At 37.7% G+C, this 14,772-nt stretch overlaps 3 protein-coding genes across 4 annotated transcripts in view; all 3 read right to left on the bottom strand.

Moving 5' to 3' along the window:
* Positions 1-964: 964 nt before the first annotated feature.
* On the bottom strand, positions 965-2,578 carry LOC115630552 (zinc carboxypeptidase-like). Of its 2 annotated transcripts, none has more exons than XM_030527164.1 (5): positions 2,387-2,578; positions 2,192-2,319; positions 1,744-2,125; positions 1,295-1,682; positions 965-1,218 (listed from the first exon to the last, which is right to left on the bottom strand). In XM_030527164.1, the coding sequence occupies exons 1-5, from the start codon at positions 2,561-2,563 to the stop codon at positions 1,019-1,021; spliced, it is 1,275 nt and encodes a 424-aa protein (XP_030383024.1). In that variant the 5' UTR covers positions 2,564-2,578; the 3' UTR covers positions 965-1,018. The 2 variants fall into 2 exon arrangements, with proteins under 2 accessions (XP_030383024.1, XP_030383023.1); XM_030527163.1 differs by having other exon boundaries at positions 965-1,230; positions 2,387-2,563.
* Positions 2,579-12,738: 10,160 nt separating this feature from the next.
* Positions 12,739-14,251, bottom strand: LOC115630755. Its single transcript, XM_030527409.1, has 2 exons — positions 13,889-14,251; positions 12,739-13,822 (listed from the first exon to the last, which is right to left on the bottom strand). The coding sequence occupies exons 1-2, from the start codon at positions 14,249-14,251 to the stop codon at positions 13,415-13,417; spliced, it is 771 nt and encodes a 256-aa protein (XP_030383269.1). The 3' UTR covers positions 12,739-13,414.
* A 33-nt stretch (positions 14,252-14,284) lies between these two features.
* LOC115630668 (zinc finger protein chinmo-like) overlaps positions 14,285-14,772 on the bottom strand; it is a 62,634-nt gene continuing 62,146 nt past the window's right edge. The window contains exon 6 of the mRNA XM_030527311.1: positions 14,285-14,755. Coding sequence (XP_030383171.1) covers positions 14,285-14,755 — 471 coding nt within the window. The remainder of the gene's footprint in view (positions 14,756-14,772) is intronic.

Here is a 14,772-nt window from a genome sequence, read left to right as displayed (position 1 = left end):
TGTAGATAATAAATTAATTAGTTTGTACAATCTTAATGCGGTGTTTATCACGCTAATCTAAGGACGCAATAGTTAACATTACTATATTGTACAGCCGCAGTTCTCATATAAGTAGTAGCCGTAGATATGAGCTTGTCAGGCAACACACGAAAATTCCAAGTCCAGATAACATATTTGGTTTTTGTACTTGCTTGCCGACCTAATATCGGGACTGAGCCATCTTCTCCACCTTACTATATTTTGAGAGATGTGCGGTAGATGTGGAAATTGACTTCGCATGTGGATCCATCTCTGCTTCAGATTAGCTTAACAGCTACGCCATAAACGAGTATAGAATGTTTGACCATATTTTGTGACCCACTGGACAAGGTAGACAATTATATAGACAATTATATATTTATTATATATAAATTATGTCCGTCCGTCTGTCCGTCTGGATGAACGCGAGGATCTCAGAAACTATAAAAGCTAGAATAACCAAAGTTGGCATCCAGATTCTCCTAGGTCCGAGTAAGGACGAGTTTATTTTTTTTTTTTAATTTTCCCCCCCTTCCCCCGCTGCAGAATTTCGTCAATAGCGTCCACATTTCAAATGCTACCTAAACCAAACTTTGCACACATAATTTATATATATTTGTCTACTGTTGTTCAAAATTTTATTCAATTCGGTCAATTCTAAGAAAAGTTATTAGCGAAACAAATTCTCGCCAGTACAACCCCCCCAAACTGCAGCAACAAGTTTGCTCTTCTTCTTCCTCTTTTTGCTGCTGCTATGGGCACATATCAGTGACGGAAGTTTACCTGGGTACAGGGTATTACACTGTCGGGCTTGCTCGACTGTAGCGTTCTCTCTTGTTTTTTTATATTTTTGTTTGTATTATAACTTTATAACCATTATAACTTTTATAATGGTAAAATCCATTAGTATCTTTAAAATCCCAAGAAAATTGTGAATCAAATAAAATAGTTGTCCATTAAAATGCGTTTATTGAAACCTGGCCTGGTACAGGTCTACGATCTACAGGTCGTACTTCAGCTCTAGATAGCCTAGCTCCCTGGACTCAGCGAGCAATGCCGTTATGCCGGCCAGTGTTTCCTCGGCATTCGGAATGATGTGAGTTGGGGGCAGAAGGAAGCCGTGGTGGCCAGTGTCCCGAAACTCAATGGTATACGAAATTTCAATGTCCGCCTTCACATAAGCCCAGTCATTGGTGCAGCCTGAGGCGATGTCTGTGAATTACAGAAATGTCATTGGAAGATGGAAGATGTTCGGACATATGGAAAGAGAGCTCACATAAGACCTCCGCTGATGAGCCGTATCTATAGGTAGTGCCATACTGCAAGGAGTTGACAGCATCGGCATAGGCCTTGGCCACTTGCAAAAGATCGTCGTAGTTGTCTGGGAATTCCTCGTCCGTATGCCCATATGGCGAGAGCAGCACCTGGCTATATGAGTGAAATGCGAACAATACGTTCACCTTGTCCTTAATGCCACTAATGTATTCGGACAGGGCCTTGGTTTCGGGCTCAGAAAAAGCGCTCAGGCCGGCATAAGTCTCTGCACATGGGTTATCCGAGGCACCCCCGTTTTCCATCCAATGCGAGTCGTAGTTCCGGTTCAAGTCCACGCCAATGCAGGTGGAGCCAGCCGAAGGACTGCGTGACTTGCGCCACATCCGATCCTAGAAGAGAGATCTCCACACTTTACTGCCGATCGAAGGACGGATTGGTGACGAGCCCTACCTTTACGTGGGAGTATACAAATCCGTCCACATTAAACACTGGCACAATGTACCAGTCATGATTCTCGGCCAAGTCGCGCACCGCAGCATCGCTGGAGGTCAACAGCTCATTAATGAACCAGGTGGCTGTGGCCGATGTTATCCATTCGCGGGCGTGTATGTTGGACTCTATAAAAACTCCGGGATTGCCCGACTTGTAAGAAATCTTTATGCCGCGTATATCGCGACCCTCATACGACTGACCAACCAAAAAACCTGTGACTATTTCTGGATACGAGGCCAGTATCTCATCCAACCAAGCCTCAATTTTCTCTAATGTGTGGTAGCTGGTCCAACCAAAGCTGCTATCTCTTAATGCCCCATCGCTGCCATCTTGAATTAGGCTGAGCACATAAATGTAATGTAAATATATAGTATTTCAAGTGAAAGTATTTGTAGATTTGAGTTACCTCTGCACATTTTCTATCAAGACCTCCGCACTGGCATTCATTTGACTCATTCTTGCTTCAAACTCGAGCTTAGCCTTTGGGCTCACCATCACATGCACTTGGTCGCTGGCCTCATGCCACAGATTGAACTTGTTAGGGGAAAAGAGAGGCCTTCTGTATGAGATGTTTAGTTTTGTTTCAAGTGCTGAAGCTCACGTCATTAGATTCCTCGTCCAATTGTAGCAACACACTTCTTTGAAGCGCATTGGCATATTTCACTTTGTAGACCGAATAGTTGTCATAACGCACTCTCTCGTCCTGGCCAATGGAGGCAGCATTTGCCAAGGCGGACAGAAGTACAACTAGTGGCACGGCGCAGACCCAGAGCTTCATGTTTAACCGTTGTCGGACGAGATTAAACTGTTTAAGTAAGTAATAGGTAGCCTAATCGAATGCCCACATTTACACAACTTCTGAATGCACATACTTATACGATTATGTGCTTGCGAACTATAACTCATTGGGGCTATAAAGATAGCTCGATGCCTGAATAGTTGGAATTGGCTAGAACGAAGCTAATCTAAGCCAATTTAGCTAATTAGGCCTGCATGATTATTGAAATATTCCCATACCCTCTGCACAATTCCCATAAGTTGAAAATTGCGAACCCACAATTAATTAATTAATTAATTAAAATTTAATTAAGCAGTTGCAATAAATTAAAGCATACTTTTATGAGCGCATAGTAAATGAAATTCTGAGTTAGCCTCCTCGGCAGCCACCTCAACGCACTAGCGCGACGGCTGCTCTCCAGAGCCAGGAAGAGAAGACTGAAGCAATGCCATCCAAAGGATCTCCCCACGAGATGCCTTGTGTAAAATATATAGTATAATATCTTAAATATATATCCCATTAAATCTAAAATATTGTAGATATATGTATGTATATAGATATAAGTACGTCCTATAGCTGCATACTATACTGCTGTATTCCCCAATCATTTTCAACTAGCTTAAGCTGTCATATTGGTAGCAGAACACTAGTTTAATAAATTGTATATTTTATGTACATATATCCACAATATTTTAGATTTAATAGGATATATATTTAAGACATTGTACTATATATTTTACACAAGGCATCTCTCACCGAAATGGTGATAAAAAAACATTGAGGGAAATAAACGAATGCCAATTTCTCAATTCGAAAAAATTAAAGCATACTTTTTGGCTGCAAAGAATAAATATATTGAAATGAATTGAATAAAATAAAAGTTTGTCTGATACATATTTCTAAAAACAAATAATAATTTTTAAAGTTTCTCCCAAGCTTGATTCTGGTTTATGTTGGCCTAGTATTTAGCAGCGTTACTGGTGTAGTACAAGAGTAGTGGTACTTTTTTTTGCCTTAACTCCATTTTTTGCAGAAACAAAAGAATGCCTTTGAATGAGCTCAAGCTAATCCTGGAAGATGATTCGAAAAGGCAGGTAGTGTTAATTCAGTCTGAATTTTGAGAATCTACTATTGTGGAATTGTCCTCCTCCTCGTGATTGGGTCTTCATTGTGCGCCTTACACTTATCAGCAAAAGGGATATTTTTCAAGTTGAGTTTAGCACTCAACACATGCAACACCCTGTGAGGTGTGTACCTCACCATTCGAAACAAAGCTGACTGATATAAAACCAGTGTTTGCAAGCGAATTTTTAAAATGTGCGCTAGGTGGCGCAAAAGTAATGCCAAAGTTACTAGAATAAAGATAACTAATTTGTGTGCAATGTCTGCTGTTCGAATCTTTGCCACAGGCCGAAAATATTCCAAATAGCTGACCTTTCAAAGGGTTAATTACAATTAGAACGACTTTTGCTTGATTGTGGAATACACAAACACACTTACTTGCAACAAATGGCGAGTTTCGTACAACACAGCCTTCAGACTGTAACCCACACAGGGCGCGTCGCATGGGTTCGTGTCTTGGGAGAGCACCGCTCTGCCAACTTAATTAAATGAAAACAAAAAGCGTTAAGTCCAATTGGGTTACATTATTTAAAATGAGAAAAGACAAGGAATCTGTTGAGATTGGGTTTGAGGTGTACGGGTTGAGTTGAAATAAAAGACTTGGGTGTTATTTTTATTATATTTTAGCAACAAGTTTATTGAATTTTGTTCTTTTTTCCTCACTTCATTCACTCTCTTCGCTCGGTATCTGTTTAATCCATTTCCATGCTGTGTGTGAGTTTTTGTTACAATGCGGATGCGGTTGTCAATGAGTCAATGAAACGTTAATAAATATGTATCTTAGGTTTTACAATTTACACACAATATATGTAATTAATTTGCCATTGTTTGTCATAAATTTTCATAATGGTTTTTTTTTAAATTTATTTTTATTAATTTTTGCTGGCGTGTGTCGCAGAAAGATGAAAAACAAAACATACGCACTTGTTGGAAAGTCGCTTCATATTTCATTTTTCAATTTGCAATTTTGCTGAAAGTGTGTGCGTGTGTGTTTTTCTTTCGATTTGCAGCCAAATAGAAATACAAGTTTTCCGGCTCATTTGGAAAGTATTTAAATGTTAAATTAATATAAACTTAGTTAGTACTTGTTTACCATTGTCAGGTGTATACTTCGACCATGTACATATATAGATATATGTAAATGTAAAATCTCAGACTTTAATTTTTAACTAAAGTGCACTAAATTCTCGAATACTCGTACAGAAGGTTCTCAGTGAGAAGAGGTTTATAAAATTTGCATACATTATTTCATACCTACTCGTAGGTAGCATGAAGGGGATCAAACGAAATAAGGACTCGACTTAACTGACTTTATTCTCTAAGTACATAAGTAGTTAATTGGAATCGCTTTCATTTCGACACTTCGATATTAAGTAGTTCTTTTGAAGTTTAATATTTCGTCTAGTTAAACATTTAGTTTTGGCATGTCTGTGCATGCATTTTCTCAATTATAGTATTTTTCTCGAAAACGAAAACCAGCGAAAGTAAAAAATAAGAGAGAGAGAGATATATATATATATAATAAGTAAAATAGAGACAAAAGCTGTTTACATTCTTTGCAACATTTTCTTATCAAAACTTCGACAATCAAATGTAATCACAGTTTTATGTTTTCCTTTTCCTTTACATGTATAAACTCATTTCATTTAGCTATTTATTTCACTATTTGTTTTCTTTTGCAATGTTGGCTGAGTGTGTTTGTGGGTGTGTGGGGCTTGTGTGATTGTGGTGGTAACTAAAATTGCTTAAATATATCTATAAGTATATATATATATATGTTGCATGTATGTATTATGTATGTATGTATGTAAGTATGTCGTGTGCTTCAAAAACTCACCATGCCCATCCTCCATTCTTCAAACCATGCCTACGCCACCCTTATGAACCCTCCACCTAAATCTGACTCTGAACCTGCCCATCATTTTGAGTTTTTATTTGTCTTTAATTTTGTTTTTTTCGTTTTTCTTGTTTTTGGTTTGTTATTAGACGTTTCGTTTAATACTATTACGTATTTAGAAAAGTTTTACGAATATTGCACAACTTTGAAAATGTTTCGTCGACTCTGCGCCGCTAAAAATATTTCAATTTCAATTTTATATTTATAGTAATACCTGAGTAGTTCATAATCGTTAGCATGATTATTACATAACTTTAGATCGCCGTCTTCTTCGTATGTAATACGCTTCGAAATTTTAAAAATTCTTCGTTTTTCGTTTGTTAAATGCATGTATACATCGTCGTGAGTCTTGATAATGCCCTGAGTTTGCTCCAAACGGATATAACTTCCTTTATGCTAATACTATATGTCTATGTTTAAGTTTATTTTTTTTATGTTTATGTTTACGTTAAGTTTTTATGTTTTTATGTCTGTATGTTAGTAGTTCGTTTTACAAATTTATGTATACAGTTACAGTTATACTCGTATATAAATTTATATACTTAAATGGACTGGCTGGTGCGCCATTTATTTTTTTATATTTCTTGAATTGTTGCTGTTGGTTTTGGTTGATCGTATAATTTTGTTCGCTTTGCAGTTCAGCACTTGCTTTTGTTTCATTTATTATTATTATTGGTATTGGAGTTTCTTGGAATGTGTAACTCAAGTTTTGTTTTGCTTTGTTTTAAGTTTCTTTGTAACGTTTTGAATGCAACTCAGGCCTAATAATTATAGGTAATGAGTAATGAGTAAAGAGGGGGAGAACTGAGTAGAGGTGCGGAAGAAATGATAGATCTGGAACGGACTGTCCTAACGTCACACTGCCTGCCAAATCGAACGAGTTGGCAGCTCTCGCAAACACTTTTCTCCTGTTTTTTGTTTTGTTTGTTTGTTTGTTTGTTCTTAATTTTCGTAATTTAGCACGTTATATTTTATGCCGAAAAATTTGTACGTTCTTAATACACATGTTTAAGTATATTTGTTAATTTTAATTTAACTGCTACGTTTATTACCTGAAATTTTGTACTCGTCATTGTTCCAAAAGTTTTTGTATTTTGCATTTTGCATTTTTGCATTGCCTTGCTTGCTTGCTTCGTTTTAATTTTAATTTGTTTTTTACGTGTGACCTACCATTTAATAATTTAATTAATTAATTAATTACGCGTAATACAAAAGGAGAACAAACTGCCGAACAAACGAAAAGTGAAACACTCATACGTTAAATATAATTTGTACTTGTTTCGATTTCTTTTCCTCTCATTAGACAAATTTACAACAACTTGATTTACACATTTAGAGAGACACTCGAGATAGATCGCGAGACAGAGAGATAGAGAGAGAGAGAGAGTGTCGGTTAGAGGGACGTGTAGGGGGGTGCGGGGCACACTTAAAGTTTACTTTTAAACACATATTTATCGCATATACGTGTATGTATGTACGAGTATGTTAATAGTTTAGTTTGTTTAACTTTAATTTGTCATTTGTGCAGAACTGAACTGAAAAGTCGCCTAGGCCTAAATTATTCATCTTTATGTTCATATGTTTATTAATTTATCATAATTTATTCAGTACGTGTCTCGTCGGCGTCAGTCTGTCTGGAAAAAACGAAAAATTGTTTTTTTTTTTGTGAATTTCGGGAATTTTGGGAATTAGGGTGTTACGAACCAATGAAGAAATTTGCCAATTGTGATTTTTTTCTGGGATTTAACATTTATTTAGTTTTGCATTAATTTAGCATTTACGTAAATATATCTTGTGTGTGTGTGTGTGTTTATATATGTACCATAATTTTAGTGTAAAACGTAGTTGTTACCAATTAAATGTGTCGAACAAGCCAATTTGTTGTTGTTGTTGTTGTTGATGTTGTTTTGTTGTTGTGAACTAAGAAGGGAAGTTAAACAAAAACATTTCTCAATCGTAGAATAAACAAAAGAATATAAGTAGTATTACAAAAAATATATTACATTCATGAATTGCCTTAAATAATGTTCCATTCGTTTCTTTACAGAGCTCTTTATAGTTATTTAAAATAACTCGGACATTTGTGTGTATTGGGTGTTTAAATTTGATCTAAACAAAAAGGGGTTGGGTTGGCATGCAGATTGTGAATGGTTTGTCTATAATTTTGGTGAGGTTTGCAACAAACTTAGGAGGTGTTTGGGGTCCGATGGTAAATAAGATTATAAGTACAATTGGCTTGTGTGGTTTGCATTCTCGTTTGCATCACTTGCATTATTAAACTAAACATTAATAAAAACAATTACTAACAAAAATATTTAACAAAAATTACATACATAGGGCATTTAAAACGTACTCCATTGCTCGTCGTATGCGCTACAATTACATTTTACGTCCTTTAGCTCTTGCTTTAGCTTAGTGTTTTGTACCCGTGCGATTATTATTATTACTATTATTATTATTATTATATTTTAATTTCATTTTATTGTTATTCAATTTTTTTCGCTTCGTTTTGTTTGGGCTTAAATAATATTGTTTGCTGCTTAGTCCGTAATTTTTACAACAGAAATTAAATCCGAGCTTAATATTGAATAAACAAAAATGTACAGCTCCGGACCGGAGGGCGGGGCTAGTTGCAAAACACAATTACAAGTAGTTAGGCATATACTACATACACATACACATCCGTCTCATCCATCCCTATGTACAATAATCTAATGTTGTGCTGTGCTGTGCTGTGTTCGGCAGACCTTGGAAAATGTTTAAACATTTCATCCAAAGCTGTTTACGGCTTACTCTGCACGCTCTAAATGCAAAATGGCGACATATGTGTGGTGTTTAATTTAGATTTAGATTAAGCATAGTTTTCATTTGTTTTTCTTTCAATTTTCCACATGGTTTTTTATTTTTTTGTTTTTGTTTTTGTTTGTTTTTTTGTAGAGGTTGCAAATATATTTTACAAAGAAATTATTTTACGCCGCTTGTCGAAAAGTTGGCCTAAAACGTCATTGTTATATAGTACATTAGCTTTTGTTTGCTCAATCAAATAAATATTTATGCATAGTTGGTAGTTTTTTTTTTGTTTCGTTTCGTTTTCTTTTTTTCTTTTTGTTAATATAAGTTTTAATGCGATTTTTGTTTTTGTTTTTTGTTTTTGTGTCTAATTTAAGTATTACATAAAAATTAGATTTTGTTTTTAGCCGAAAGTTAAGCCTAAATTGGTTTTACACGCTATGCTTCATTTAAGCAAGTTTCTTTTAGAAAATGTTTTCCTTCGCATATTTCCGATTTCCATATTTATTCTTGTAAGCAATGTGTGTTGTTTTCTCGTTTTTTTTACCCATTCGGGTCTACTCTGAATTTCTGTCAACGAAATGTTGAAACAGCGTTGCGTAGCTCTTCGAAAAGTATACCATTTGTTTGTTACTCTCTCTCTTTTTTTTATAATTTGCTCGTACTCGGTTTTGTTTAATTTTTGTAGCCTTAAATAATTTCTTTGCATTTTAGTGTAGTGTTTAGTCTAACATTAGGGTCCTCTAATACAATATATTTGCCTCGTTTAGTTGCTTTGCCGAAATATTTGTATACAACACTTGCCTGCCTTTGCAGCTTCTTCTACATTTAGCTCATACGCGTAATACGAGTTGAATTTCTAATTTAAATTTAGATTTAGCCAAAGAATTTACATTAAATGTTCTTGTGTGTTCTTATGTGTGTATATTTGTGTGTGTGTGTGTGTGTGTGTGTAAGAGTGTTAAGTGTGTTTAGTTTCTGGTATTACTTGGGACTTGAATTTAGCGCATATTTACAAAAAACCTATCTAAAAATCTGTTTATGCACTGCTACAACTTTATTATTTATCCTTTACATACAATTTCGAAATCTTTACAACCAAATTTTCTGCCTTTTTCAAAAAAATCTCTAGCCAAAGTGTGTGTGCGTGTGTGTATGTGTACGAGTGTGTGTGTGTATGTGTGTGTTGTGTTTGATTTACTTTCTTTATTCATATATTTACGAGAAATTGTAGCTGGAAATGAACAAAAAAACACTTGTCTGTGCTCGGGGTCACCATTTTATTTGGATTAACATTCATTCGTTCATTAATTGCTGATCTGCGCAGTCTATGGCCCTTTGAGGTAGTTCGGTTTACTATTGCAGTTCGATATCTTGTTACTATTTTGATTCACATTACTATTATTTTAATTATTGCTATTGTGTGTTCGCTTGTCTTTTGCGTTTAAATGAATGCCGCGGATATGCGTAATCCACTGCGCCTAGTAGTACATACATACGTAGATCGATAAGTATAACTAACCGAAAAAACAACTAATAACTAAGGGTATAGCATCTTTAATATAGTATTATTACCACAACTTAGTGTTTTGCTTGTTGTTGCTAAAGCAAACAAAAGCGATAGAAAACAAAGAGGTAGGGTAGTTTCTTCTGAGGTATATGAGTTCCTGAGTTTGATTTCTTTACAGCAAATTACAAATTACAAAATACGAATTACGAACTAATCGATAAAAATAGAGATTAAAACGAGAACGAACCTAAGTGTAATGTTAATAACTAGCACTAAAAATACCAACAAAAGTGTAGCGCGATCTCACGCACGCATGCTCGTTCACGTCACGCACACGCAGCTCTGCCAACGTACTTAAAAATAAAATGTAATTCAGACTCCAGAGAACGTTGACAGACTGGCACATGCGTGTCGCGCTTTTTGCAATACCGTGCGCTGGGAAGTGGTGGGGGGGGTAGGGTGTACGGGTGTAGGGGTGTGGGGGTGTAAGGGTGTGGGACAGGTCGTCAGGTGGCCAGCAACGAAATCGTTAATATTTAAATGTAAATCATTGTTGCAAGTAATTACGCAAACTGCTCCACTTAAACGCATTACAAGCTGAAATGTGTTTCGGGTGTTTTGTGCTCGATTTGTTGAATTTGACACACGAATTGAACATTCGAGCTGTTCCTTCTATAACTGATCTAGAACTATGTACTCGTATGTGCTATACGTGTATATGTATGTATGTATGTATTATAGTATTAACGTTATGTTGACAAAGGGGAAAGGTAATTAAAACGATAAAATTTTGCAACGCCAAACATGGTTTGATCGTTGCACATCACAGAACAAACTGGGTTGGGTATATTACGTAAAAACTACACTGCCTGCCAAGCAGTGCGAGCCGCTATCTCCGCTTCTCATAGAGTTTGGCTGCACTGCACTTGTTATATATATCTATATCTGTGTGTGTGTGTGTGTGTGTGTGTGTTTGGGTGTGGGGGTGTTTGTGTAAGCTATATAACTATAACTATATGGATATTTTCTAACTCGTGTTTTTCAATACTTTTTGAGTTTTAACTATTGCTGTGTGTGTGTGTGTGTGTGTGTGCATGTGTGAGTGGATCACCCTGTTGTTGTTGTTGTTGTTTTCAAAAACGATGCACTAACGCCCTCTGTCGGTAAATAGAAAACGGTTTCAAACTAAATGCGGCTTCTTAAACTCCCTGCCAGTTCGATTTCGACTGACTCTGGCATGCATATGCGCTTAGTATTTATATGTTCAAGTGTGTTTAGTTGTTGTGCGTGTGTGTGTCTGCGTGTGTGTTTGTGTTTTAAGGGTGCTTTGGAGCTTAAATAACTGAGGCATATACATATATGACATACTCGTTATGCTATTTACTCGTACTATTTACAACTTGCAGCGAAGCTGCCTTTGCTACTGACACACTCGCCTGAGTCGCGAGCGGGCCAGTTTACAATTTCTTCTCTCTTACAACAGTATTTTCAAATAGTTTCTTGTTTTTTCTTCTTCATCATCTTCATCATCTTCTTCTTCAATTTTTACAGCATTTCGTTAATAATTTTTGTTTGCATGTTCTTCTGCTTGTGTGTGCCGAAAACGTATAAGAGCCAAAAATGAATTTTGAATTTGAAATTGTTTGCTGACATTTGTCGTTCTTTTTCATTTGGTTCGAAATCAAAAGATTCGTTTTATGTTTGAAAAATGATTTTCAAAGGTGTGCCAAAAGTTTGGATTTTGAATTTTGTCAATTGTTGCTGTAATTATTGTTGTTTGTTGTTGTTCTGTTTTCTGTTGCTGTTGCTTTAAAGTTTTATGAGAACGTTTTTGAGTGGTTTGCTTTGCTTATAGTTTTTAGGTTTAACTTTTTCTCTGTTATTCAGTTATTTTTCACTTTTAAAAACTCCGTTTTAACTTTGCTATAAAAATTGTTATCATTTACGTTCAATTCAATTTTAAAAATAATTATCTCTTCCTCAAGAAGCCTTTGCTATTTTGTTTTCATATCATTCTTTTAAATATATAAGCTTTCGTTTATAAAATTTCACTAGTAGTAATTAATTAATATTTTTATAGGCACCCAATTTACCAATTGTTTTATTTGTTGTCAAAAATCATAAATTGTCTCTGCCGTTGTAAAATGAAACTGAAAGGAAAATCAAATTTTGAACGCTTTCTGAGCTGTGCGTGTTTGTCTTGAGGCCTAAATATGTATGAGAAATCAAATAAAAAATGTAACTGTGAAATTATATCTGCGTCCTTCTCACCCATTACTCTTCCTTCTTCTACTTCTATTTCTCTCGAGGTGTGCTGCGCAGCGCTATCTGTTGGCCGACGCCCTCGGACGAATGCTCTCGGGGACTGGCAGAGTAAATTTAATAAAATTATTTACAAAAAACGCGAGGGTCACTTCCGATCGATCTATCGACCAACTGGGACCAGCGCTGCGCAGGCGCACAATGTGTTTCATTTTGTTTTGTTTTGTTTCGTTTATAAAAGTTATGCTTTATCTTATCGATTGTTTAAACTATTTTGTTATTTTTTATTGCAGGTACTTGTGGTTGCGGTTTTGTTGCTATTGTTGCTCTGTAGTTTATGTTGTAGTTGCTGTTGTTATTGTAGTAAGTAGTAGTTGTAGTTGTCTATTTGCTATTTGAATCGCCTACTTGGTAGCTTTTGTGTAAATTCAGTTTTGATTTGAGGCAACTTTGCACAATTGTTATTTGCTTTGTTGTTGTTATTGTTGGTCGGTAACAGAAAATAGTTATCAATAGTAGTATTTAAGTATACACACACAACAAAATCTGCTGCTATCTTCTTTCTTTCTGGCACCAATCAAAAACGTTCAAACTTTTTGCATTGACGGTTGGCGAATTTTCTCATTACTTTTTGTTTTCATTTTCATTTCTTTATTTTAATTGTTCATTTGTTTGATTATTTGTATCTTTGTTTGTTTGTTTGTTTAATTAGCACCCTGAAAACGATTTTTCAGCCGGATTAACGTTAATAATTGTTTGTGTGTGTGTGTGCGCGTGCGTGTTTATAATTATGTTTTATGTTCTCTTTCATAAATCAAATTCAATCTGTTGAAATAATTTCGCAAAAAGCTGATCTCGAATACTGCATTCTGCCATCTGTCTCTATAACATGTATCTGGTATCTGTGTGGGTTTGTCATTCATTTACATCATTATTAATAATAAATTTTTCCGTATTAATAGTGCAATGCCTGAGCATTGATTGCAGATCTGGTCGATCTGCTACACCCTTTTAAAGGGCTTGGTGGTCTCCGAGGGCAACAACAGTTGCAACAGTAGTCATCATCATCTTCAATATCATTCACTCTCCATCCGAGTGAAATAAGCGCGCGCGTAAACGTATCATCAATCATCATCTCTTCATCATCTTCAATTATATCATCTTCATCTTCAATCTTCTAGCAGCGTTCCTTCTTGTGGCATTATTTTCATCACTTAATCTAATTTGCAGCATCTATCTTTGTTACTTCATAATCTACTCCGTCTTCAGTTTAGTCCACAATGGCCTTTGGCGTTGAGGTCAGAGTGGGGCTTTCGTTGGCTGGCATTGTGGGAGTGGCGGGCGGTGTGGGCGTTCGTGGTATCTCTTCAGAATTGTCCTCGCTGTCCGATAGTGGCTCAATCTTTGGCTCAACTACGACCAGCTCGGGCTCAACATCCGATTCGACGTTTGTCTGATTTGTTGCCGATTCTGTTGCTGATGCCGGTACCGGCGAAGCGGGAATCGGCCGTGGCTCATCGACCTCAATTTTTCGCATCTTTGCCGGCTTCGACTCGCACAAATCGACGTCTTCACTCTTGACGGACGTGGTTGGCAACTCCACAGCATGCGGGTCATGCTGCCGAGTTGTTTGTGGTTCTACCAAAGAACTAACCTCGTTGACCTCTACATCGCTACCCTCCGAGGAGAGGGTGGTCGTTGTTGCCGTCGTCGCCGTCGTATTGGACGTCGTTGTGCTTGTCGCTGTTATGTCCATGGCCGAAGACTCGGCCACGTTGATGCTGGTGTCGCCATCACCAGCACTCTTGCCCTCATGGCTCTGCAGTTGTTCTTGCTCTGCCGCCATTGCCGCCTTGATCTGTAGTGCCACCTCCTGGTGGAGTTTCTGCTGCTGGTCTTCAAATGTCGCCTGCTGCCTTAAAGCCAGTGTGGTGCTCGCGATCACCGACCCACTCCCTGCTATGCCACCAACCTCGCTGCCTGTGCTGCTCGTGCTGCCAGCGACCGCTGCGGCTGCCTCCGCATCCCGACGCTGCATGCACTTCTCCAATGCCATCTTCAATGATTTACGTTTACGCTGTTTCGCTGCCTCCTTGTGCGCGCTCATGACTACTGCTGCCGCTGCTGTTGCGGCCGCTTCCTATGGTGAGTGATTGGCGGCCGCTGCTGCCGCCGCGGCGGCGGCCACATGCGCCGGCGCAATAGTGGCTCCGGCCGCCAGTCCGATCTCCTGCTTGTGCTCCCGCGCGATGTGTCGGCGGACGGTGTTGTTGCGTGTGAAGGTTCGCTCGCAGAAGGGGCAGGGCACCCGGATGCCCTGATGCCGCTGCCTGATGTGGGCGCGCAGATTAGTCTCGTAGCCGTAGAGACGGTCACAGTAGAGACACTTGAGCTTCTTGCCGTCCGCGGTGTTCACGCTATTCTTGTTGTTCATCTTGGTGGCGTTCCACACGTTGAGCATTTCCGAGGGCGCGATGGTCAGTGTGCCATCCGGGTTCTTCATGTTGTCCAGTAGTGCGTTCGCTGTGGCCGACGAGCTGTTTGAGTGTGGAGGCGGTGGCGGTGAATAGTTTGAGTTCTCCTGCTTGACACGCAAGTCCTCGGCTCCATTCTGTTGGAGAGAAAACA

This window comes from Scaptodrosophila lebanonensis, unplaced genomic scaffold (genome assembly GCF_003285725.1).
Source record: "Scaptodrosophila lebanonensis strain 11010-0011.00,11010-0021.00 unplaced genomic scaffold, SlebRS2 tig00001410-arrow-pilon, whole genome shotgun sequence".
NCBI classification, from domain to species: domain Eukaryota; kingdom Metazoa; phylum Arthropoda; class Insecta; order Diptera; family Drosophilidae; genus Scaptodrosophila; species Scaptodrosophila lebanonensis.
The sequence above is the reverse complement of the archived record's forward strand: the minus strand, read 5'-3'. Positions and strand labels throughout refer to the sequence as shown.

Coding starts and splice junctions, on each gene's coding strand:
- LOC115630552 (XM_030527163.1), bottom strand. CDS start 2,563: ATGAAGCTCTGGGTCTGCGCCGTGCCACTAGTTGTACTTCTGTCCGCC. Junction 1,683..1,743: donor TTGTATACTCCCACGTAAAG/GTAGGGCTCGTC, acceptor TCTCTCTTCTAG/GATCGGATGTGGCGCAAGTC. Junction 1,231..1,294: donor CTCATCAGCGGAGGTCTTAT/GTGAGCTCTCTT, acceptor TGTAATTCACAG/ACATCGCCTCAGGCTGCACC.
- LOC115630755 (XM_030527409.1), bottom strand. CDS start 14,251: ATGAGCGCGCACAAGGAGGCAGCGAAACAGCGTAAACGTAAATCATTG. Junction 13,823..13,888: donor CTTCGGCCATGGACATAACA/GCGACAAGCACA, acceptor CTCTCCTCGGAG/GGTAGCGATGTAGAGGTCAA.